The sequence below is a fragment of the Limanda limanda genome, chromosome 5 (genome assembly GCF_963576545.1).
Source record: "Limanda limanda chromosome 5, fLimLim1.1, whole genome shotgun sequence".
NCBI classification, from domain to species: Eukaryota; Metazoa; Chordata; class Actinopteri; order Pleuronectiformes; family Pleuronectidae; genus Limanda; species Limanda limanda.
In genome coordinates, this window is record NC_083640.1 from 18,325,933 (window position 1) to 18,352,890 (window position 26,958).

The 26,958-nt window shown below is 42.2% G+C and overlaps 1 protein-coding gene across 1 annotated transcript; it reads right to left on the bottom strand.

Moving 5' to 3' along the window:
* Nucleotides 1-26,654, bottom strand: pgm5 (phosphoglucomutase 5). Its single transcript, XM_061071523.1, has 11 exons — nucleotides 26,188-26,654; nucleotides 23,962-24,124; nucleotides 23,727-23,873; nucleotides 23,526-23,651; nucleotides 23,253-23,443; nucleotides 22,142-22,296; nucleotides 14,293-14,408; nucleotides 10,149-10,284; nucleotides 9,229-9,412; nucleotides 3,163-3,300; nucleotides 1-870 (listed from the first exon to the last, which is right to left on the bottom strand). Exons 1-11 carry the CDS (start codon nucleotides 26,443-26,445, stop codon nucleotides 781-783), a joined length of 1,704 nt encoding a protein of 567 aa, XP_060927506.1. The 5' UTR covers nucleotides 26,446-26,654; the 3' UTR covers nucleotides 1-780.
* Nucleotides 26,655-26,958: the final 304 nt, after the last annotated feature.

The window sequence follows — 26,958 nt, forward strand, 5'->3', positions numbered from 1 at the left end:
AAAAAAAAAAAAAGAATTAATATATTCAAATATGGTTATGTGGCATTCCCAAAGGCTTTAACTAGCAAACTAAAGGAAAAGAGTAAAATCGTTTTAGAATATATTTTTCTTCCTCTCCATCTTTCTTTTCTTGCTGAGGCGCCATTATTTTCCATTTGCTCCTCAGGCAGTAAACATGAGTGTGAAAACTCCCCACGTCTTCATGCAGCGAGATACGCTTCCACTTCAAACACTGTAATTCCCCTCACTACGTTGTATTAGCTGTGATGCAATGTGGCTTTTATTTTTACGCTTTGACAAAATGATTACTTCTGCATGAAATGGTCGTAAAAAAAAAAAAAATACACTGTGACATAATGTATATGGGGGGGAAGGGTAGCAACATGAAAAGTGAACACTGCACCGTTATACAAAAACCAGCGTGAGTTACAAAACGGAAAATTTCTCTTTGATAAAAGCGAGGCACAAACATTAATCGTCAGTCTGCACAGAACTTGTTTGCTGTTTACACATGTTTCACTATTAATCCCAAGAGATAATTAAATAGCCTCCCTGGTTTAGACACCACGCTCTGGTTTCCACTAGTGGTCAATACACAGGTGAGATAATAGCGTGCAGCATTCCTTTTCTTTTTCAGAGATAAACTCCTGCAGCCTCCGTTGAGTCGTCATTAAAGGAAACATGAGAAACTGAAAAGTGAAGCTACAGAGAAGCTTTGAGAGGATGTGTGTCTGTGTGAGCTGGTGCATGAATGTGCATGTGTGTGCGTGTTCTGCTCGCTCATGTGATGACGTTTGGGCCGCGGCGTCCCATCCGCTCGTGGATGCTGGAGATCTTCAGGGCGATGGCGATGAGAGGACCCAGCACCACCTGCAGAGAGAGACACACAGCTCATGACTCGCACAACATTTGCAATTCAGGGATTATTCAACTCTGATGTTTGGGATCGAGCAGCGAGGATCATTTGGAACCTGATGGGGAACGTGGAGATTTATCAGAATCAGAATCAGAAGCTATATTGTCATTGCACAATCTAGCTGTGCAGCACTTAAAAAACTATCAATACATAGAACCAATTTAGTCTGTGTTTCTCTTAAGATCATAAAGTTTATTCAACTTGAATGTCACCCTGCTGGATCATTCATGATTTTAGCTGAGATCACCTTTAATGCGCATTCTATCTCTGTTTCAAACTATGTGAGCTGAACTAAGTGCAGTTGGTTCGGGAACATGTTTCAAGCTCTGGAGGAAAAAGACCACAGCACTCAGAAATGACAATGTACAACTTGTATTTTTCTGTCTCTGTTGTTTTTTATATTGAGGATTTGTGTGGCGTGTTTTATTTGCATTGTTTGAACCTTTGACTAATCGAGTCCCTTTATTGGATAAGACCGTATGTGAGAAAGTAAACGTCCAAGTCATTTGCTCCGGAAACATTATGTACAGGAAGTGAGAGAGCATGTTGATTACGTTTCCGACACGCAACCGAGATGAAAGCAAAAGAATATCTCAGGATGAAAGAGAGGGGCCGTGAAGATGGAAGACGAAGATCTCAACTTGGAAAGATGACATTTGTGAGCTTACGGTGCTGGTAACAACAACATGTGATTCTCGTCGTGTCCCACCTCTTGCGTACTCTACCATGGGGCCCCCCCTCGCCTGAGTTCATGTCTGACAATGGTTCTTTATAATCGATTCTATAACTTTACTACAATTATCTTACAGTTCGTAAACTTCCATAACTTTATTCTAAGCAGCCGTAGCACAACTTTAAACATCTGATTCTTACACCCAGCCTCTCATTAAATTACAATTACTGATGAGAACTTCTTTGAGTAAACCTTTGTTTTCCGGTGCAGAGCAGCACATGCAGTGATCTGTAGCTATCATGTGAGTTGGTGACGCAGATAAACAGATTCCAGAGCCAGTAACCTAGTGTGACTTGTGTCATCCTGATCCGATAATAACTGTGTAATAAGGCACGTAAAGAGAACTGGACAGAGGCTATTTGGCCTCGTGTGTCGACCAGTTCTTGTTACTTGTTACAGATCACTCATTCATACAGTTTGTAGGACAGGAAGTTTTTTCTTATGTGTTCTGTGCAGGATTGCATACAGATTTATTTGACGTGACTCAGGAGTTTTGTGTCACGATGTTGGTTTCGTTGCATATAGGGTCATGTGCTGGAACACATACAAACACAACTACATGAAAGTCAAGGATGTCATTTCTGCTGCTGCTCCTCTCGCTGCAGAGCTATATATATAAAAGCGTATCAGCGGTGCTTTTTTAATCTCACCTAATAAGCATGTTGGCTAATCGTGTACGTCCCCTGGTGATTTATGTGCGTCAGATAAGGGGCAGATGATATGAATGTATTATGATTTTATTATTCATGATCTAATATCATAATGATAGATTGTTCAAGAGTTCCGTGGAGGTCACACACAGGGACAAGGGATATACCAGAAGAAATATAGCAGGAGGTGAAATAAGCCAGAGGAATGCTATCCAGTCACAGTCAATACTAAATGATTGAAGCCTGCTTTTCATTAGCTACACACACAAAAACACTGTCAAAATGATGGTTATAATATTTATATTCTTGCCCAAAAATAAGTCTAAAAATATATCAAATACGTATTAGCAATGCTGGAATACAACTTTGATAGTAAAGTATGTATTTAACTTTTACACAAAGTTAGACATAACTTTCTGTTCTTTGTTTGTCCTCTTTGTCTTCTGGTAAAATATGTACAAAACCTGTCCTGACAACCATAACCACATGAGAAGGTATTGTCCCAATCAGGGCCGGGTCTAGGCAGGGGCAAGAGGGGGCCTGGCCCCCTCAAATAAATGTTGTGCCCCCTCAAACTAAATCCCAATTTATAATAATAATAATATAATAAAGCACAATGCCCCCTCAAGATTTGTGGCTGCCCCCTCATACATGCCTGTCTAGACCCGGCCCTGGTCCCAATCACTCCAAAGTCTACAGGTCAATCAACTTGTCACAAACAGTGTCACATGGAGATTAAATCACTTGGACTCAGGTGGCTTCTGAGACTGTTAAAGACATATGTACTGTGTATAGACATACACATAACACTATATAGCCTATACACTCAAACAGACAGACACCCTGTCCCGTCCCCTCTCTACCTGTGTCTCTCTGCTGTGTCTCTCAGGGTCTCTCTCGAAGCTCTCAGCATAGATGCGGACTGTGGAGCCCGTTCCTCCGCCGCTGCCGCTCATCCGGAACACCAGGCGGGACGCATCGGTGAAGACGATCCTTAAACCCTGGAAACACACAAAGCAATGATTTCACAATCGATTATTATGTTATAAATGGATGCCTAGTGCAGATCACAAGTTACCAGAGCTGAACGAGTTTCCGTGTTTGCTGTCATTACCCTCTTATACAAACAGCCAATTCCTAATCATTCAGTTTATATTAACCTGTGTAATGACACTGGTCCAGGACAAACCTATACAGGACTGTCTCAGAAAATTAGAATATTGTGATAAAGTTCTTTATTTTCTGTAATGCAATTAAAAAAACAAAAATGTCATGCATTCTGGATTCATTACAAATCAACTGAAATATTGCAAGCCTTTTATTCTTTTAATTTAGCTGATTATGGCTTACAGCTTAAGAAAACTCAAATATCCTATCTCTAAATATTAGAATATCATGAAAAAGTATACTAGTAGGGTATTCAACTAATCACTTGAATCGTCTAATTAACTCGAAACACCTGCAAGGGTTTCCTGAGCCTTGAAAAACACTCAGCTTGGTTCAGTAAACTAAATCACAAGTATGGGGAAGACTGCTGATCTGACTGCTGTCCAGAGGACCATCATTGACACCCTCCATCAGGAGGGTAAGACACAAAAATAAATTTCTCAAAGAGCAAGCTGTTCACAGAGTGCAGTTTCAAAGCACATCCACAAAAAGTCTGTTGGAAGGGGGAAATGTGGCAGGAAACGCTGCACAACCAAGAGAGATGACCGCAGCCTTAACCGCATTGTGAAGAAGGGTCGCTTCCAGAATTTGGGGGAGCTTCAAAGACAGTGGACTGAAGCTGGAGTCCAGGTATCAAAAGCCACTGTTCACAGACGTGTCCGGGAAATGGGCTACAATAGCCGTATTCCCATGGTCAAGCCACTTCTGAACTCAAGACAACGGAAGAAGCGTCTGACTTGGGCTATGGAAAAGAAGCACTGGGCAGTTGCAGAGTGGTCCAAAGTCCTCTTTTCAGACGAAAGCAAGTGTTATATTTCATTTGGAAGTCAAGGCGCCAGAGTCTGGAGAAAGGCTGGAGAGGAGCAAAATCCAAGTTGCTTGAAATCCAGTGTGAAGTTCCCACAGTCAGTGATGGTTTGGGGAGCCATGTCAGCTGCTGGTGTTGGTCCACTGTGTTTCATCAAGTCCAGAGTAAATGCAGCTGTGTACCAAGAGAATTTAGAGCACTACATGCTTCCGTCTGCTGAAAAGCTCTATGGAGATGAGGATTTCATTTTCCAGCATGATCTGGCACCTGCCCAAAGTGCCAAAACCACCAGTAACTGGTGTACAGACCATGGCATTACTGTCCTCGATTGGCCTGCCAATTCCCCTGACCTGAACCCCATAGAGAATTTGTGGGGTATTATGAAGAAGAAGCTGAAAGACACCAGACCCAACAATGCAAATGAGCTAAAGGCCGCTGTTGAAGCATCCTGGGCATCCATAAACCCTAAGCAATGCCACAGGCTGATTGCCTCCATGCCCCGCCGCATTGATGCAGTAATCCGTGCAAAAGGATTCCCAACCAAGTACTGAGTGCATTAATGGACATTTTCAAATGTTTGATTTTGTTTTGCTGTTATAAATCTTTTTTTTACTTGGTCTGAGGAAATATTCTAATTTTTTGAGATAGGATTTTTGAGTTTTCTTAAGCTGTAAGCCATAATCAGCAATATTAAAAGAATAAAAGGCTTTCAATATTTCAGTTGATTTGTAATGAATCCAGAATGCATGACATTTTTGTTTTTTTAATTGCATTACAGAAAATAAAGAACTTTATCACAATATTCTAATTTTCTGAGACAGTCCTGTATATAACAGGTATTAGTTTTACCCAGTCTTCCAAATCCCAAGTTATAGTTTAAAAATACAAAACAGCCCTTTCCTTTCAGTTTATTTCTATTTAATTCTTAAGAGAAGAGAAATGTCTTAATTAACAAACGAAAAAGGCCTCTTATTTCCCCTTAATGTTTTCTATCAGGGTAAATGAAAATAAACAAATGACACATTTCTAATTCCAAATTTAATATTCAACTTCAGTCTAAATATTACATAAAACATTAACAAATTATGAGCTTCGTCCTACAAAATAAATCTTTAAATATCAGAAAGTTAGTATTGATTAGAGTATGAAACATTTATCCACTCGTATCAAACAGTCACTAGTGAAATTGGTGGCACTGACAAAAACAGACAGGAGCCATTAATGGAGCAACGTTCACACAGTACGTTATTCAAGATGCAGTAACCAAACATATCCACTAGATGTCACTGACATTGTGTGTATGACTTGGACAGTGGTGAGATAGGATTCCTTGACAGCGTAAACTCCGAGTCCTCCTATACAGATCAGAGTTTTCTACTAAGTTATATAAGGTCACAGCTCTGCCAGGACCCAGGTGTTACTTCACCTCCTTTAAGTTCGAGACAATTTCCCACCAATCCAGTGAAACATCATTATTTTGCCTCCATAACCTCGATAACGTGTTCAGTGCTTGACCCTGACCTCAACGTCTTCAGGAAAAACAGGATATGGTTGCGTCGGGGGTAACCAGCCACAGCTCTCGCCGGCTGACGTAAGGGAGATAAGGCTTTTTGACTAATGAATGTGCGATGACTCTTATCTGTGCTGGATTCCACAGCGCCTCTTTCCTCATCCCATTAGAGCCGGAGACGAGCTCAGGGGAGAAGACAGCGATGTGTTTTGAGAAAAAAGAAAGAGTGAGGGACCATGAACACGAGGTTTCCAAAACACACCAAAGAAACGTTTCACACGATTACCTTGACTGACTCTGCTGCGAGAACACTCACGATGTAATCAACAATATTGACATATGATGTGTTGTTTCTTCTCAGAAGAGTTTTGTGAATTATTAAAGTAGTAATAAAAAGGACAGTGACCTCATCTCAGAGTAAAAGCTGTTAACGTCTTCAAACTGTGACTCAGCCACATTGTTTAAAGACAGAGACACTGAAAGGGAAAGTAACTCTGGACCGCTCGCTGTCCTCCTCCTCCTCCATGTCTGAGTCTGGACGAGGAGAGAGACACAGTGATAATGAGAGATGTCCATCCGTCTGACTGTATGTCTTCCTGTCTGTCTGTATATCTGCAAGCACAGCAGCTCATCTCTAACAATAGAGGTGCGGTTATCAGGAGGCTTACTAATGCCTGTGCAAAACAATCTCAGGGACCCTGAGTCGACCTGTACCAGCCACAGTGGGTCTGTCTGTCCATCTAATGCTAAGAGGCAAAACTAAGAAATCTTAGTATATATAAGCAAATCTCTGCCAAAGCCTGATCAGTCCGCTTATAAAACCACAATTAAATTCACTAGATCCAGATTTTGATTTAGATCTGCACCAGATTGCACAGAATCATAAAAAGCGGTCCACTAAACACGTCTGATTTCATAAAGATCAATGAATGAGTCTTTGACAAATCAACAGAGTTGTTGAAAAACGTTCTCTCTTGCAATGTTACACAAAAAAATAGATAATCCTGGGTCCGCCCCCTGATCTGCACCAGTATTTGATGTGTTCCTCCTCGGGTCTCGCCCCACCCCTCCAAAATGTCTAATGGGAATCAAATTGAGTATTTTTTGTGTAACCCTGCTAAAATAAAACAAATCAATTACAAAAATCGAATTATCCAAAATGATCCGGCGGAGATTTGAACCCACGGTTTGACCCAGTTGCAAAACAACCACTGCCGAAGTTGATCAATAGACTGAAGACACACTGTCAACCGGTCTTTACGGTTTCAATAAGAAAACAAACAGCTCATTCCAAACAGACAGGTTTTAGAATGGTCACTGCTCTAATTAGCTTTAGTTTGAATGTCAACAGCAGATGAAACAGACTTTAGACAAACTTTATGATCAACATGACTTTAAAGTTCAGTTTCATATCTTTCAATATATTTCAAATAGACCAAGCTGAAACACGTGTTGCATTTGTAACAAAATAACCATCAATAACTAGTCTTTAGGTCTTACAGGTTCTGTGACAAAGCTTTCTATCTATCCATCCATCTGTCTGTCCATCTGTCCATCCATCAATATGCAGACAATACAGAAATAATTCAGTAGCCAACTACAAAAGCTGCCATGCCACTGCTGTGTAAATCCCACATACTTTGTCTTTGTGTGTATATGTGTTAGTGTCCATGTGCCAACCCCCCCCCACCCCCCCCACCCCTTCAAACACACTGGCGGTGGAGACACTGCAAGTGAGACGACAGCTGATATAATTCTGTCTTGGGAGGAATGTGCGCTGTGCTAACACACACTGGGCCGACTGAGGATTTACCAGTGACGTCAAACCACATTTGGGGGGGGGGGGGGGGGACGGGGGACTGACACAACGAGCTGTGGAGCTGCTGGTGACCCCGGTGGACATGAGGACTGAGGAGCAGTGATGTGTCAACTGGGGCAGGAGAAGTTGACAAAGTGACCGACGATCACGGAGTGTGAACTCGTGGAGGTGTTGAAAGGACGCGCGTGTGTTGACACTCATTCACATGGACAACTGACATCCAGTCCAGCATGTGTGCATGTGTCTGTGTCTGAGGCATGAGGCTGGGGGCGCGGGCGAAGTGTTGACGCCAGGAATGAGTTTCCACACATTTGTGGGCAGAACAGAAGGAGTCAGCTGGGTGAACTTCACTGGGAGGGAGCGAGAGGAGAGGGAGGGAGGGAGGGAGGGAGGGAGGGAGGGAGGGAGGGAGGGAGGGAGGGAGGGAGGGAGGGAGGGAGGGAGGGAGGGAGGGAGGGAGGGAGGGAGGGAGGGAGGGAGGGAGGATAGAGACTGGGGAGTTATCAGTGTATGCGTGTGTGTGTTTGTGTGTGTGTGTATCAGTGTGTAGGGTGTGGTGCTGTATGTGTGATGTGTGTTTGTATGAATATGTTTATGGTGTAACATGAAAGATAGACTATCAAGTCCAAACATGGACCCTCTCTGATGCTCAGTGGGTGGTCTGCCTGACGAGAGGCTGATGAACGAGTGCGTGTGTGTAAACGAGAGCGAGATGGAGAGACCGTGTGATAAGACGTCTTCAGGCAGACGAGACACGATATGAACCAGATCTCCAGGCCAACTCTATTTATTTTTCTGGTTTGACCCAAACTAGACTACGACAGCTCTGGGGTCTGTGGAAAATGTGTGATTTATTCAGGCACTGCAATTTTAGAGTTGTATTACTTTTAGCTTGTTGTACTTAACTAACCTCCGTCTTAGTGTTTACTTTTCATTTGATATGATATGAAAACATTAAACCACCTCAAAACGTATCGGGATGCTTCTTTCCTTATTAGACAAAATGTGCAACTGAGCCATTTAAGATTGGATCAGTACTTTTATACTTTTTTAGTATTAAAACAATCTGAATACTTCTACTGAATACATTAACAAATAGCATGTACATTTTGACAATTCTGACCATCTCGTAGTGATCAGCTGACAAATAAACTTGGACAAACTATATGTGTTCATCTATAATAGGCTTATGCTCATATCAGCCTAGTTTGTAAGAAAATGTCCCTTTTGAGTGGTAAATACAACTTGGATGTAACTTAAATCTGATGTCTTTCTATCAGATTTACACTTGTTTCTGTTTGATTCCCTTCTCTTCAAATTGACTATTTTGGAAATACTGCAGGGATGCAGGCTTTTTGCCCAAGTTTGAAAACTGTACACGTCACTGCATGAGAAAACTTTTTATATCCAATTACAAGGAATGACATGTTGTTATAGAGCTAAAAATTCATGACTGAAAGAGAAACAACAACAGTGACTATAAAAGTGTGTTTAATGTGGATACCTGATCTGCCACTCTAAAATACTATATTACTTCTCTTCCTCCCCACTCATTTCTAATTGTCTAACTCGGTCATGTAACGTGCAGCGTTTACATTCCTTCTCCGTGTTCTTCCCAGACTGACCTGGTTTCGGGACACCGTTCCGTCCACGGGGTCGATGTACTCGAAGTTGTCGGCCTTCTCCACGCTGTATATGTGCTCTCCTACAGCGAACTTCTGGCTGCGGAATGCTTTGTCTGAGATTACTGCTTCCAGATCCCTCATAAAGTAAAAGGCTGCACGAGGATCCAGGCCTTCATAGTCAAACCTGATAATCACAAGGCGAACGCACACACACACACACACACACACACACACACACACACACACACACACACACACACACACACACACACACACACACACACACACACACACACACACACACACACACACACACACACACACACACACACACACACACACACACACACACACACACACACACATACATGAGCACTAAAATCATATCCAACACTAGAAACCAGTGAGGAAAGGACCAGGAAAAGCTTTGTTAGAAAATATAAAGTTTTGTTTTTTTTAATGTCATCCTCTGATCTTTTCCCTCATATTTTACAGATCACTCTGTAGCCGGTCTATAGTGTTAAAATGGCCATAAACTGGAAGAGACAACATTTGTCAGGGTAAGCAGCTTCTCTTTTCCAGAATCAAGCACTTTACGTTTTGCCATCTGCTGCTTGGCTTGAACTGTGTGTCCATCTACGTGTTGTGGGAAATGTGCATCAGTTTGGAAAAGACCTCTGTGGGAATAAAAAAAGCTGATGCAACTGTCAATGGGAACACAGACCTCCTCTCACAGGGGCGGGGGTTCAAATAAGAGCAAGTGGCAAGAAATGGGTGAAGGTGAAAGTCAGTGGGAATACAAGGGATCGATACTAGTGGGAAAAAGGGAATCATGAGACCAAACCTTGTAGGTTTACCTACATTTAAGATATGCAAGGATCTAAACCAGTGAAGAGGCAAGATGTTATTCAGCTGCTTACCTGCAGAAGTAGTTGCGTCCGAACTTGGCCCAGTGCTCTCTGACTATCTGTTCCACTCCCTGTTTCCTGGCCGCCATGATGGAGAGCCACACCAGCACCGACCACAAACCGTCCTTCTCACGAATGTGGTCTGAACCTGCACGCGGAAGAATACAAAAATTCTAGTTTTAGAAATGATTAGCATAAAAACACCTAAAACACATAAGACGTTATGTGGTGGCTGTTGTGAATTTTAGCTGTGCAAATGGGTTTATGTTTCTTATCGTTGGACAGATTGGTTGTAACCATCTCCTGGCTCCTGCACAGATATGACAGTGATTTTAAACTTATTGTCTTAGAAATACTTCTTTTTGGTCAATTTTTTTGAGAACTGAAAGTAATAGAAGGTTTAGGAGGAACGCTTGGGTTCGGAAATGAACGTCTTCCAATCCAAACCCGAAAACACAGACACACTTATACACACAAACAGAGGGGTTGATCACACCCTTTATCGGTCTCCTTCATTGGGGAGCTATCAGTCAGTTCTTAAAGACAGCTGCACAGTAAAGGTATCTGTCCAGGGAACACTCTGACATTTTAATTAAATGAAAATGTTTGCAATGTTTCACTGAATCAGCCTTAAGTGGAAAAACTGACTTAGCTCTTTTGTATCACAGGAGTTTGAGATGTCAACGAAAAACATAAAGATTATAATGTCTTTTTTATAGGATGCATAAATATTCTGTAAAAAAAAGAAGTGCTCTTCAGAGGTGTGTGTCTGGCTGCAGGATTATACAGCTGTTAGGAAACTGTCAATATCTTAACCCCTGGCTTACTGTCAGTTTCCCTTTTGTCTGACACAGAAACAGAGGATGACATACAAATCAAATTATTACCTCTCTAGAAAACAATGTTGTCCATCTTTTCTAAGTAGCATAAGCCATATATTTTGTTTTTATCTTATCATTATCAAGTCAAACGGTACTGACTGTACAGCAGAATACACCATCAGCAAATGAGTCTCAGAGAAACCACCTGGCAAAAGACAAAGCTCACCATTGTTGGAAGGGGCAAGAAGTGGAAGATGATGAGTTATAGAACCTGAGGTAAAACGAGTGAACCTGGAACAGGCTCTTACTTTCAGAAGAGAATCAGATTGGAACAGAAATTCATCATTTGGCTTATCTTATGGAGCAGTCCTGGAGGGGGCTCAGATCAGTGATTTGAGCCCAGACCTCCAAACAGGCACCAGAATGACAGGCACACAAAGAAGACCAGTTAAGAGTCTCTTGGGGTCGGTTAAAACTTCTAGATGTTTTGACAGACCACTGTGTCCATTGACATATGGCACATTTGTTGCCATAACCCTGATGATCAGTCTGACTGTATGGAGATAGCTCCTGGACATGAAGGACCCAGTTAGCATTAGCACAACTTACTCTACCTTTACAATAGCACTGAGATCAGGGTTTCTAGTTTAAACTGGGATTCTTACTGTGGCCTTACTTTGGTCCATAGTCAGGCTGTGGAAGCCATGTTGCTGATGCTGACAAAAAACGCCAGAAACAAATATCTATGATTCTTTGTCAGTTTGATAATCCAAACGAACACTGAGTCTCCTTGCTTTTCTAAAATGAGAAGTGGTGAATATTATTATTTTCTGTAAGTTGTCTGTTGCCACTTAAAGTCTCCTGCATTGTTTTGAAGCTGATGATGTTAATCTCATTGTGGTGGAAAGAAATTACAGAATATTAAATAGAAATACTTGAAATAATTGTGTGCGTGTGTTTTTTTTTAGATTACTTGGACTGTTACCTGTGTGCATGACTTTTAAATTCTAGAGAATTCGTTATCCAAGTAATGTTGCACCTCGCATAGCAAAGTTTGACAGAGTAGCCACATTACCATTTTCAATAATCCCTGCTGTGCGTTTGAATTAGCGTTAAGGAGTTAGTAAAGAGCAGGAGTGGTGAGCAGCTCGGATGATTTACTGCTCTGGGCTCCCTCTGAGCTTTTGGCCTTACATGGCCTGACAACGAGTGAGCTCCCATAGTCCTCTGTGCTCCCTGCGTCTCTGCCTCCTCCATTTCTCTCCTCCTTGTCGACTCGCTCATGTTTGGACTCTCCCAACTCCCTCTCCTCACTTTCCTACAAGCTTCTCTTGACTTCTGTCCCGTTCACATCCATTTTAAAATGTTCTCTTCTCACGCTGAGCTTTTTCCCCCACTTCTCCTCAGTGGGAGGAGTATGGTAAGGATAAACAGGTGTAGAGGGAGGGCAAGAGCAAATGTGTATGATTCCTTTGCAGTTTATATTTTCTGTGTATGTATATGTGGCAGCGATTGCATTCATAGAAACCACTGGAAGCCTGTTCGCATGTTGCGGTGATTCATGGAGCTCCTGTCTCCTTTTATAGCAGAAGAATGGGGATTATTTACACATGCAGTCAGGGTCACAGCCCTCACATCTATTACATGACTCTGACTGGAGCTACAGGGATGCACTGCTCACAACTCTACAAATGGAACAGGCTGGCGAGTGTACAGACGAGACGGGAACAGAGAATTTGTGGGAACTTTTGTCCCCTTTAAAGGAAAATTAGAATTTCATAATAATGATATTTTTTGTAGTTTTGGACGTCATACTTTCTGTTATAGCAACATTTTACTCATCAGGGAGGATGATTTCAAACAAATCCCAGAGTAGCCAAAATCGTAGTTTTAATTTTGAGAATAAAGCAGCAGGAAAGACCTCATCTGCATATAATAATAACATGCCGAAAGCCTGATCATCAACTTTAATATATATATATATATATATATATATATATATATATATATATATATATATATATATAATATATATATAATAATACATATAAAGATGGATGACGCATGTCCACTTCCTCCCTCTATCCAGAAATGAAGCCAAAATATCCTGGATACAAACACTGCCATCTTGTGCCAGTTACTCGGAGTCTGCACAGTAACAATCAGGGGGGGGGGGGGGGGGGCGTGGTAGCACCGTCCCACTGATACACACGCTGGACCAAGGACTCTCAGTTGTTACCTGTGACATTTCCTCCTGCATCAAATAACTAATTAAATCCAAAAACACTGGACAAAACTCAAACATAAATCAGTATGATAAGAACTTCCCATAATTCATTTTTTTAAACAGGTACTATGACTTTTTAGATTGGTCCATGTCCCATCCAGTAATATGGAGGAGGCAGGATTTATGATCGATACTGCAGCCAGCCACCAGGGGGTAATTGAGACGCTTTGGCTTTAAATTAATTTTAACTATAGTAAGGGGATAGAGGATGGAAAGTGATTTAACTGTTGGTATCTTTACGCTGTGTTCAGATACATTAGCCTGAAACAAATGTAAAAGGTGAATCTGGCTCAACTTTGTTGCTGCTCAATGAAACAGAATCAGGAAATGAATTGTGACCAATCAAACTGCGTAATGTAAGTGCTCATTCCGAGGGATTTCCGAGGGATTTCACCTAAACTAGAGTTTAAAAAAAAAATGTCATCCTGAGATATTTCTATTCTTTCATATTTCTTCACTTTTTGCGTTTCCTGCTTTGATCTCACGTGGGCTCACTCACTCAATTTGCTGGAAGGTTGGCCAGAAAAGATCCAGAAATGATATGAAGCAACTAAATCTGACATTTGGGTTCTCCCTTACAGACCCTCCAGGTAAATTCAGGGAAAGTCAGGAGTTTGAAAGCTGTAAAAACGAAATTAAACTGGAATTGCAATAAAAAGCAATTTCCCTTTACCTTCAAGGAAACATTTACTGGACACATTTGCTGTTTGAAAGTTTCATTGAGTCCCTGCTGCGAGTTCAGGAAGCAGCTGCTGGCGAGTGCAGTCCTCCAGTGACGGCTTTGTTTGCAGGCACCTCAACAACAGTTGCTGCCGAGGGGGGGGGGGGGGGGGGGGGATTTCTCAGTCACATACACCTACTCACATTTTCCAAACGGGGTCCAGGGGTTTGTATCAGTGACCTTCTAACCACATGCAAACAGGCTGCTGCTGCCCTGTCTCTGTATTAACTGGATATTTCCATCTTGTATTAATGACAGTCACAAATCTGTCTCTATGGGTGCAGGGCTTTTGTTGTTTGTGCCGTGAGCGAGCGTGCTACATCATACCTGTCCCGAAGCTCTCCTCCCCACAGAGGGAACAACGCCCAGAGTCCATCAGGTTCCCGAAGTACCTCCAGCCTGTCGGAGTTTCATAGAGCGCCAGTTTCAAGGCCTTGGCTACCCTGAAAAAAACAGGCAGGGAGAAAGAGAGAGACAAAAAACAAAGCTGCTGAAAGGGGCTGTTGACTTTTTTGCTCCCAACAAACACTGTATTTATCCCACTTTAATATCCTTTCCCCAGTTCTGATACAAGCTTACAAACAATCCGCTGACCTTTGAAATAAAGCAAACCAAATGCTGTGCGACGAGCGAGATCTGCCAACAGCTCATCCCATAATTTAATAAGGTGAAGGCAGTGAGAACAAAGTGAGTTAACCTTTTAGCTGATGTTTGCTTTGAACCTGGGCCACGGAGGGAGAGGAGGACAGGGAGTGCATGTGTGAGTGCGCACGTGTGTGTGTGTGTTGAGATCCCGGTGAGGGTGAAAAGGTGCAGAAAGAACTTTGTGTCCAACTTTACAGAGAAATACGACTGCACACAATGGAATTACCGTAATATCATTATAAGAGGGTGTATTTTTAGAAGAGGGTCGGCACATCTGGACTAAAATGGAAATAAGATGAAAAAAACCCCACTATGTTGAATAGCATCAAAATCTGCCAAAAATTAAGATAATACGATCTTGGTTCTGAGCACTTCGACATAGAGCCAGTGCACCCCCCCTCAAGTACTTCAACAAAAAATTTGAAACACGTTCATGGGGTTTCTTCCTGTTGCTCCTAACTAAATGGGTTACCGTGGAAACCAACTGTCAGTCCCATCACGAGTCAGCCAATAGCACAAGTGTCACCGCCTCATGAACGAGTTCACAGCTTTCATTAAGGACACTGAGGTCACGTCTTGGAGATGTTTGTGGAAACCGAAGAGTTTAACTACATGAAGAAGGAGTTTACATTCTACAGCAGCATGCACACGGTGAGTTTATTAAAGCGGACGGGAGGAGAACATTTCCTTTAACCCTCAGGAGTCGACTGTCTACCGTCCACGATTTGGAATCTCGTTATCAGCTCAACATTACAAATATGACTAGGCAATCGACAGTGATTGAGGACGTCACAGGTTTAAATTATGAAATTACTTTACTGTTATGGTTCAATGATCTAATAGCATCGTTTTTAGCGGCGGTTAAATTCCAGTCAAATTTAGTGGCTGGGGAACAGAGCGATTAAGAAGACTCGCTCTTCCCCCAGAGCCAGGAGGGAGTTGTGTACTAAAACATAATATTTATTAGAATCATAGTACCGTAAAATATTTTAGATTAGGTTACAAATTATGAAATATTATGATATGAGAAAATCCATGGATCTTGTGTAGCAGATGATACAGGAGGAGGGGGTGCAGGGACTTTGTATCGTGTAGATGTTCAGTTCCACACAATTCTTGTGATTCCCCACAGATCACTCCTCAACCACATCCCCCCAGTAAACACCACAAAATGGAGAAAAAACCCAATTCCCAGGACACCACTCGGAAAGTGTCGACATAATATTCAACCCAACAAAACAGAAACAAGAGATGTGGGAACATCAATCTCAGACGCCTTTACTGTGGAATGCTGTGGGAATTCAGAGCACAATATATGGTTTTGAACTGGTGGTGCACACGTCCACACAGTCATCATGCACATAAATAAACCCCACACAGTGCCCAGTGCAGTTGTTTACATGAGGACGGGATAAATTACCAAATAAGAGTAAACCAGCTTCGTTCTCCTGGGGGGAAACGAGAGCTGGAACAGAAAGCCTGGAATTCCTCAAATAAAAAAAAAGAAAAGGAACTCTGGCCCTCTGACGAGCATTTGACGTTTTCGATGGCACGTCCGCAGCCAACACAAGCAGTGAACCTGACCCTGCCAGCGCTCCACTTTCAAACAATGTGCCGAAAAGCGTTGGGATTGAATTGTTGTTAACACTGGAACAATATTGAGATTGTGAGATTGCACCAGCTCGGCTCAAACTCTGCAGCTGGCAGCGGGCAAGTTCAGCGGAGACTTTTCCACACTTAGATAAATGATATGGACCTTTGTCAAACAAAACAACAGTTTGAAGTTCAGACAACTGAAGACTCAAGAGGTGTTGGAATAGAAAGATAGAAAAGATACACACGCAAAGATAAGAATTAGTTTCATTCACAGAGTTTAGAGTATTTAGGCTTTTCAAACACATGCATATTCAAATCCTGTTGTGCTGTCTGAGGCCAGGCAGACTCAGTGGATGCTGCCTCCCTCTACACAGGCCTTGCTCTCGACAGAAATATTTTGGCAGATGAATATCACTAAAGACACGAGGGATGGACTTGGAAGATTTCTATTTAGGGCTGTAATCCCCTGCGTGTAGGTGTGACCTCTCAGCTACATAGCTCTACTCTATAGATGTCGATTTTCTCACGCTGGTTGAGGACAGAATTTGGCTAAAGAGAGCTGAAGATAATAAAATGACATATTTTTTTTATTAAATAAGTCACATGTGCCATCGGAGAATACATGGACTTTTTAAAATTGTTACTAATCAGTCCCTCAATACTGTCATTAAATGGGCCAGTTAATGATCCCATTTCAATATCCTGTCTTTGAAGGATTTGGTTGATTTTTATTATCGTCTCATGCAGACATGTGTCCAGCATAAAACAGGCTTGTAAGACACCATTGTTTAGAAAAAGAAAAGGTACAAAAAAAGAGAGAAGCAGCCAGAACAAAACTAGGGCTGCAACTAACGACTATTCTGATAGTCGATTAGTCACCAATTATTGAAACGATTAATCGACTAATCGGATTATGAATGACACAAATTCTCAATTGCTATTATTTAGCAAGCAGCTTTTAAATTTAGCTTGAGGTTGTTCAAGGCATGTGATGACTGAAAATAAAGGCAATAAAGATTGTGACTTCATTAACAAAAATGTCTTTTAATAAACTTTGCTGCATATAAGGGTACTGTTGACACAAAAGCAAAGAAAAATCAAGTTTTTGTTCATTTAAAACCAAGGACAGGCAAAGTGCTAATAAAAAATATTAATTTAAATTAAAGTTTCCCTTTTTACTGTGAACCAAGAACAGGCCAAGTGCTGGTACTAAAAATAAATTAAAATTCAAGTATCTATTTTTCGTGTTAACAAAAAAGGACAGGGAAAATAACATTAATAAAAACATCAACAAACGAAACTACAGTCTTCTTCAGACTAAATCATTTTGATTAAAACAAGACGTTTGTCAGGCAATAGGATAATATTTCGCTTTTAAACTAGTTAATAAAAAGTTTAAACCATATTTTTGTAATGGATGCTAGAATCCTGCGCGCAGGTATATACGTGTATATATAACTTATATATTATGTTTATATATAACATCTGACAGAGGCGAGTCCGCATCGTCTCCGTTACGAAGTCACACGTGCCTCCTCCTCAAATGCGCGTGTCCTGCTGCCCTGGAGAGCAGGTCCGCTGTGCAGATACTGCAGGTAGTTTTTATCGGGCCATGTTACGGGTGAAGTTCTCCCGAACTTTTTACTTCCTGGTGCGCGACTGCGCGCGGCAGCGGACGCCGACATTGGACCGTGTTTTGTCGCTATTGCACATGCGCGACTTTCAGAGATAAGAAGGGAGCGAGATGGCTCACTCCTCAGCTGCTTTCATCAGCACCTCCGGTAAAACGACGTTTAGTTCCGCTGCGCGGCACGAGAAACACGCGCTATGACGTCACCAACGAGTCATCGACTAGTAAATTCGTCACCGACTATTTTGGTCATCGATTTTTGTCGACGACGTCGACTAATCGTTGCACCCCTAAACAAAACTAAACAAATAAACCATCCTGACATTTTGGAATCGAAGACAATCAAAATGAACAGATATTTAATGTCGTAAAGATATTCTTAGCTCATCGTAATAAAGCCAAAACAAAAGAATTGTTTAAAGGATGTTTAGTTTAATCATATCACTTTAAATTTAACAATTAAATGATTCTAATAAGGATTTTTAAAACAATCTAACACTTACGCTGGTGTGACGCTCTGACATTTTTTTAAATATTAGATTATCCTGAACACTTTGAGTCAAATCAATTATGAGGTGAGGCTAAGAAAATTCCAAAAATGTTTTTTTAAAGCTGTTCTGTCGATCAATATGTTTGTTTTACTTTACAATCAGGCTTTTACTTACACATATATAATCTTTTAAAATGCCTGATGTATTGAATTGATCTCATTTGTCAAGCACTCTCAGATAAATCACTGTTTTTTCAAGGATCCAACAAAACTCGACCAGAAACTGAGGCCACTGTGTGAAAAAGGTTTTCTACAACACTCGTCCTGCCTGTAAGATCATGTGAAGAGAGTTAAGGTTTGTCTTAAGAATGATTTGGATGCTTTGCCACCTTAAGGTGAAGACAGAGATTTCGTGACTTGTCAGCCTTCCATCATCCTCATCACACGCATGCATAGACTCATCAGATATCTCCTTCCATGTCTCTCTCTGTCTTCTTCTCTCTGAGTACAGTGGGCAATGAGGATTTTCTTTATCTGTGAAGCTGTGATACTTCTCTCTTTTGGCCTTGACTTGATATTTTACCAAACATAGCATCCAGTGCCCTCCCTCCCCACCTCCCCCTCTGAGCGCAGCCTGGACTTGAAGAGCTTTACACTGGCATCCAGACAGAAAGCGCAGCACTGCTGGATCTTTACTTAGGATTGAAATGTGAGTTCCTCTTGACCTGAACCACAAACGCACACTGGACAACACTAATTTAATAGATTGAAGGTGTCGCTTTACTGGCCAACGCTCAAAATACTTGATTTCTGTAAATGGTCATAGCTGTATTGTGTTTTGTAGAATCGGTATCAAGGCTGACATCGGTTCAAAACAGTTTCCAAAGCTGCCTCAAGAAAATATTTATTGTGTAATAATATTATATGAAGTGGAAAAGTGTGCCTGTAAGGTCAGTGTTTAACTTGGCCACCTCCTCTGTCTTTTCTCCTGTCAAAATACTGGCAGATAACAAAGTATTTCAACCTGGTGACAGCATTTTGCAGTTTTTCTTAGTAGTGTTTAAAAAATGTATCTTATTTTAAAATATTTTAGACGTGAACTGAAGAACAAGGTATGGTTCCATTGCAGTTCTATAAGAATCCAAAACAGGGATACATGAACCACAGGGTGCATTTCTGCAGTTAGTGTATGTTGTAATGTGAGGTGATTAGGACTCTGTGTTTAAATAAAACGTTAAAATTAAAGGATAAATGATTGAAATTGGTTGCAGTATGAATGCAAACTCATTTTAATCTTCCTTTCTGATTGGGCTGGGCGGGTACATTAGACAAAGTGTGTTAAAAATCCAATCACCCATTGGAAAGAAAAAGGAATCACTTAGAAGTGTTGCGTTTGTGTAAAAAATCATGCATATGGACACAGAAGTGTAAAAATAAATGTTTTGGGTTCATTATGAAACTGGAGTTAAAAAGAATATATATATATTTCAACTAGTTAGACAATGATTCACGATTAGAAATCTGACTTCATCGGGGTAACACATCGGTGGCTCAGTCCTCGGCAGATGTTTCCTTTACCAAACTTTCCCTCCCGCTTTCTCTTCCTCTGCCCCCCCGCCCTCTTTGCATCATCCATCGCTTTTTTCACTCAAGCAACTGATGCACAGACACAGAAATCCTCAATCCTCTCCAGAATGAGAGATTTCACAGGTACAGCAGATCTCCGGCCTCCTGTCCGTCTCAATCCAAATCAAAACAAAACATCCCCGTGTACATCTGAGGACAAATTCACTTTTCTCATATTCCTCCTGGATACGCAGCTACATACAGTACACACACCAGCACATTCATCAAGGCGTTTATAACACAGATTGCATCACTATGCATAAACACACAGTTGGGAGGACGGCTCAGTCGAAACACTGAGCACACACACACACACACACTCTAACAACTCACTCTACTAAAAAAGGCAGACACTTTGGCCGACTCCAGGATCCAACACCACACGACTGAGTACTTCAAGGCTTCCTAGAAACCGTGCTAACATATTGCAGATATGGATGTTAGGCCTGCAGACACGGACATGTCGTGTAAGACAAAGTGACCTCGTCCTGCAGCGTCAATCATTATCAGTGAGTCCTGTCCAGATCGATGTGCTGACCCGAGGGTTCGCTGGTTAAATTGGGTTAACAGGGGAAAAACTTATTTTTGTTTTCCCTATTTTTGTTTTCCCTCAAAATTAACATTAATTAAGTCAAATAGTTACAATCCAATGCTTGTGAAGTGATACAAGTATGTAAATGCTGATAAAGAATAGTTATCTTAGTTTGCAGATGATACGCTGTATGAAGTCTATTTCTATATACTTAAAATTAAATTGGGTTAACAGGGGAAAAACTTATTTTTGAGCACGATACTATCTGTGTTTCAGGTATAATCTGAAATAGACATCAAACTGGGTTTTTCTACTCGTCGGCAGATTGCAAAAGCAAGTGAGAGCTTCCTGGAAATATATGCTGTTGTCAATACTGAAAGGAAAAAAGCTTAGAAAATAGACAGAGAGATGAAGGAGGCACTTAGCTTAGTAGGAACTGATGAAAAGGCCTTGTGTGTGTGTGTGTGTGTGTGTGTGTGTGTGTGTGTGTGTGTGTGTGTGTGTGTGTGTGTGTGTGTGTGTACTCAGGGAGGTGCGCCAGTTATGGGGGTGAGTTCAACATCATAAAATGCAGCTTTAGGCAACGAGCAGCGCAACACCACACAGTTTCCAATCCAAATGTGAGTCTGTGTGTCTCAGTGTGTGTGTGTGTGTGTGTGTGTGTACGCCGGAGTGAGGGAGTGTCTCTACACTGACAGAGATGACCAATAACTCTGTGATGTAACATCTCATTTCACATTTCGAAGCCTAATTTTTTCCTTGAAACTGAGACGCCCAGAGAGCTACGATTAGTGATGTCACTTCCTTATTATCCTCCAGCGTTAACACACTAACACATTCAAGCATGTGCACACAAAGACAGATGGTCATACATATACATTTACACTTAGCTATTCTGGATCACAGACATACCACTGGAGTCTTAGTTTCCTAATCATAAACCTGATTAAACTTGAAATGAATCCAATGGCAGTAAAATTCTCTTGTTACAGCAGCAGAGAGTTAGAATGAGGTAGACAAGGGAATGTGTTAATGAAGAAACAATTCATATTTTCCCTCAAAATTAAGTCAAATAGTTACAATCCCATTTTCTTCATTATTCCGTCTGTATAAAAGTGATAAAAGTATTTCAACGCTGATAAAGAGGTCAAAAGGAGTTGGTTTGAATAGTTATCTTAGTTTGCCGGTGATACGCTCTATGAAGTCTTTTCTATTTACTTAAATCATAAATAATTTAATGTTAAATTTCAGTGATTCTTTATGCAACGTGTATTGATATAGAGATGTTTAATGGACAAAACAACAAATCTGAAAATTTTGGATCTAACTCAACTTGCTGTGCACCGCATACATATACTATATATACAAATACTATAGTCTGAACTACTCGATCTCTGGTTCCCTGGTTGTGTCTAACGTCTGCTACCCTCGAGGAGCATTCTGTTGAAGCCTCAGCGGGGGGGCAGTGACAGGGATCCCTCCGTCTGGAACAATGTCAGTGAGGATAACTTTAGCTGTGCACACATCCTCTCACTCAGCACCCTCCGCTCAGCTCTGGTTTTACATAACACACAATATTTATAGTCGGTGAGTAAATGTGTGCGTGTGTGTACGTGCATGTGATCTCATAGTCTAATAGTGTTTGTGTGTGTTGTACCTATCAAGGGCGGTGCTGGTGGCCATACTCCTGGCAAGGCCTTTGACACCATGCTGTCTGAAGTAAGGGATGGCGGCGAGGTTGGCAGCCATGATGGCCACTGAATCAGCCGGGTTTACAAAGAAGCCGTTCTCTCCGAGGATCATGTACCGGTCCTAAACATGGAATAATATGAACAGAGACTTTAAGACTAAATAGTAGTTGACAGTAGGACAAATATAGAATAACACCATTCCTATCCTTTAAGGTAAACTATAACGATTAGCAAATACAAAAGAGTTATACCTAAAAACATGTATAATGTACATTATATGAATTGTATTAATACATTATGCTTGCAAATCTCTTCATGTCACTGTCAGTGGTTAAACATGGGACAGTATGAGCCATAGTTAACTGTGAGTTCCTTTTTCAGTGACAGTATAATGTAACAGACACATTCGCCCTGTACGATTTTAACCACTGGCACTAATGACTGGGAGGATACTGATCCTTGTGGGAGAAACCGAGCAGAAATTACATAAGTCTCCTGATGCTGCGCTAATTTACTTAGCAAAGGGTGTGTGTGTGTGTGTGTGTGTGTGTGTGTGTGAGCAGTCAAAATGACTATTGGATGACAGTGTGGAAAAAGTGAGCTGCTGGTTTGACCATGGTTAAAGTATTATTTAGCTCTCATTGCTTTTCTTCCTGTTATCAATGAACAAACAAAAAACAATTAAAAATAAAAAGATCTCTCTCTGGTATCAATGGGCGTAGTCTGAATTACTTGGATTTAGTCTTTATAGTTTTGACAACATAAGTCAAAGTTGATGGGACGCAATGGGATTTGTAGAAAGTTTTTAAAGCAACAGTAGTACCAATAGAGGTGATGGGTGAGATGACAATGAATGAATGAATGAATGAATAGAACTGTATTGTCCACCAAGGGCGGTAAATGCCCTTTGGCTCACCAGTACAACATAAAATCAGACAAACAGATGGAAAGACAATACATTAAAACTAAAAACTTAAAACTCAAATAGCAGTTCAATTTCTGTGGGTTGAAGTGAAACAGTCACTGTAATATAAAATCACTTGTGAGCATCACACAGGTGAAGTGCAGGTGTCTCACCCCATCGGCATCGAACGCAGCTCCGAAGCCGACCTCGCCTCCTTTCATGGCATCGACCAGAGTGGTGGCGTACGTCAGGTTGGGCTCGGGGGGGCAGCCGCCAAAGTCCTCCAGAGGGACACAGTTCACCGCTGAGTTGGCAGGGGCCCCCAACTCATCACACAGGATCCTACGCACATAGGGGCCCATCACTGCAACACGAGAGGAGGCGTTGACCAAATAATAAATAACAACAGCCCAGAGGTGAAATGATGGGACGATTAACTGTCTCACCTCCATTCATTGCATCTATGTGTATCTTTGGCTGCTCTGGTCCCGTGAGGAGACTTTTAATGGCCGTGAAGTCGAAGATGTTCCTCAGCAGCTGTAGATACACCTCGACCGAGTCCACAATCTCCACTGGAAACACAGAGAAGAGCTTAGAGCTGGATGCCAAGGGGTTTGTTGGTGAAACTGAATGAGTGAGTAAGTTACCTCTGAAAGGTTTGAACTTGTTCTCCAGGTCAAACTCTTGCCTCCCGAGCCTGGAGAGGTCAATGCGGAGATCGGGGCAGATGGCGTACTCCTCCAGTGTCCGACTCACCTGGTGGATCCTGTCCATCACCGTGTCCGGGGACGGACCTGCCAGCAAAGGAAAGATATTTGTAAACTCTACAGTCACATATTGATTTTTTTTTTAACCAAATGGAGAAAATAAATCCTATCTCACCTCCGTTTGCTACATTGAACTTGATGCCAAAGTCTCCAGCGGGGCCACCGGGGTTGTGACTGGCTGTGAGGATGATCCCACCAATGGCCTTGATCTTCCTGATGATGCAGGAAACAGCTGGGGTGGACAGGAGGCCGCTGTGGCCGATCACCAGACGACCAATCTGCACAGCAATGATATCAGAGAGTTTACACATCATCCCAGGGTGTTGTAATAATGTTTTCAGATGTGCTCAAACTGTCTTTTTAGTTGAAAGATTAAGTCTCCACTATCTTCAGGGGTTGGTTGTTTGTCAAATAATGTGTTAATATAAAAAACATGTAAAAAAGTGACCATCTATGGGAAAAATATCCGCTTTTTATTTTTTAGAATCAAATAATTTGATCCCAAAGCATCACCAGCCCAAACCATCTTGTCACTCTGCAGGTGACTAATTGACGTCCTGCTTTAAAAAGCAAATTGCCCCCCCCCCCACGAGGGTGCCCCACTAGAGCTGCACTCTCCATTTATAAACTATATGCTACTTTTAAAGTGGTAACACCACCGGCATCCCATAATGCCCCTGGATGTCAGCTATATTAAATGAAAGTGTGGCTCACAGGAGAGGAATGCATTCTAGTTACGTCAGTGTATTATCCTTCAGGCATGTTGCAGGACTGAAAGAAGAATCAATCAGATTACTGGGAGAGGTTATCTGCACCGTTTCCCCCCTATTCTGACTTTTGGTTCAGTGCCATGAAACAGGGGATCCCCAGAGCAGGCAGTTTGGCCGAGGACAGATGGAACAGGGAGGGGAGGGGGCACACGTCGGCAGGAAAAAAGAGCAGGATGGATGGAACTGCCGATAAGACCCACGTCAAGAGACATTTGGCTGGGCCAGCAGAAAAGCGGAGCGATCTCAAAAAACAAATTATATTCCCTTCAGATTTTCCTTTGGAACCTGTCCAAACCAATCACAGGGATCTCGGAGCAAGCGTTTTAAATGAGCTGCGGGGATTTTCCCTCCTCTCTGTGTCTCTCACTCCCGACTTCCTATTTTCATTTATCTGCAGCTGACACTTTGACTTCACTCACTTTTTGGATGGGTGACAAGTTCTAATAGGAAGGATTGGAGACATCTACAATTAAACAGTCTCTCAATCACTCTACCTATAGGTTACAGTGCTCCCCTACCTAGTTTTGCTTGTGGCCCCTGAATACAGAGCAAGGTCCTCTTGTGACATTTCTTCACAAGGTGCCGGCCTCTCTGGTGCATTCACACTTGTAGGCCGGCTGTGGCTCAGGAGATAGAGCGGGTGGTCCACCACCAGTACAAGGGTCATGTGGTTTGATCACAGACTGCATGCCAAAGGGTTCAGAACCCTGAACCTCTGTCCTGGCAGACTGTGAGTGATGTACATAGATGCTCTGAATGAAAGGGCAAACAGCAAAACTCTACTGTAAAGCATAATGCAAATAAAGACCATTTACAATTTGTTTGTAGAATTGCCCACCTCATACAGGCTGGCAGTTAATCCGCAGTTCTGAACAGGGTCAATAAAATGTGATCGTTTTATTCCAAGAGGGATTTCTTCCCTTCTCTGTGTTTCATTTGACAAATTTAAGAACTGCCCTTAAAAGGTAAAGATTGAGGGGAGACCCTGGTATTCCTCTGGTCTCCCTTTAGATTCATCTTGCAATAGGTGTCCTCCCATGATGGGAGCCACAACAGAGCAAATACAGGACATCCTGAAACCAAAATGTGATCCTTCCATTGAGAGAACTTTGATAAATATCCTTGTGGCAGGATCATTTAAGCAATGACGCAACTTACTTTGCTTCATCACTTTCCTGGAGTTTGATAATTGGGTTTCCACCACAAATTATTGTCATATGTTACATTTTTTCATCCAGATTAAAGGTTCTTTTGGCATGTTTAGGATATAAGCCTTTATTCCCATCCATCAAAAACAGGTGATCTATTGATTTTTACACAATTTATTGTTTATCTATTACTCTTACAGTTGAAAGCTTTTATCACTGATTGCCGTGGATGGTGTGTATTTTGTTGTGATATACCTGTAGGGTTTTAAGGTGCTAATGGATAGAGAACGTTATTTGAATGGAGTAGAATAGAATAACGGAAGAGTGTGTTGTCTGGCAGTGAGCAGGAGTTGATGAAGGACACACTAACACAAATGAAGGCCTGTGACAGCCCCTCCGCGGGCACACCCCCTCCCCTCTTACCCCGTTAGCAGCTGCCATCTGCACGATCACCTCGATGGCAGCTCGGCTGAAGTAGCGGCCGTCGCTGCCCACCACCATGGTGCAGCCCTGTCGGTCCCGCAGGTCGATGGAGGACAGCAGGCTCTGGATGTAGTTCTGCAGGTAGTTCTTCTTGCCCTCGAACACGGCCGTCTTCCTCCGCAGCCCGCTGGTGCCGGGCCGCTGGTCGTCGAAGGGGGCGGTTTGGACCGTCACCACCGGGATGGGGCTCGTCTCCATCCTCCTCGTCGGGAGCCAGCCGGAGGACGCCGATCAAAAACAAGCTGAAGTTGGGGGCTGGAGACTCACAGTGGTGGAGAGAGAGAGAGAGAGAGCGCGAAGTGACAGCAGCTCCACACAGGGATGGAAAGGCGTTGAAGAAAAGTCAGATGTTCTCACTTGGACAACCCGGAGAGCTGCATCACTCTGTGCCAAACTTTACGCACAGCCAGCCCTCTCCTCTGCGCTTTGGACAACTCCCTCTTCTTCCTAATAAGCCTGAACAACTGAGTGAGGGGAAAAAAATCAGGGAGGGTCAGAATCGTCCAGGCCCACAATCAGCTGAGCCTCGGGACAGAAATAGACCCCTGACTGATGGTCGAGGGGAATTGTTTCAGTCTGCAACCGGACACTGGCTCTATCTGGGCCGTCCCCACTGCCCAGTATGTGGAGCCAGTCACTGGAGTTTAAAAGTGAGGAACGACACAGAGAGAGAGTTCAGCCAGGATCGTTTCTAAGACTCATTCTCTCCTG

Bases quoted from the DNA above. Each gene is read 5' to 3' on its own strand.
- pgm5 (XM_061071523.1), bottom strand. From the start codon at position 26,445: ATGGAGACGAGCCCCATCCCGGTGGTGACGGTCCAAACCGCCCCCTTC. The intron at 23,652-23,726 runs GTAACTTACTCA...CTGTGTTTCCAG, and splicing joins CAAGTTCAAACCTTTCAGAG to TGGAGATTGTGGACTCGGTC. The intron at 23,444-23,525 runs GTGAGACAGTTA...CTCGTGTTGCAG, and splicing joins CATAGATGCAATGAATGGAG to TGATGGGCCCCTATGTGCGT.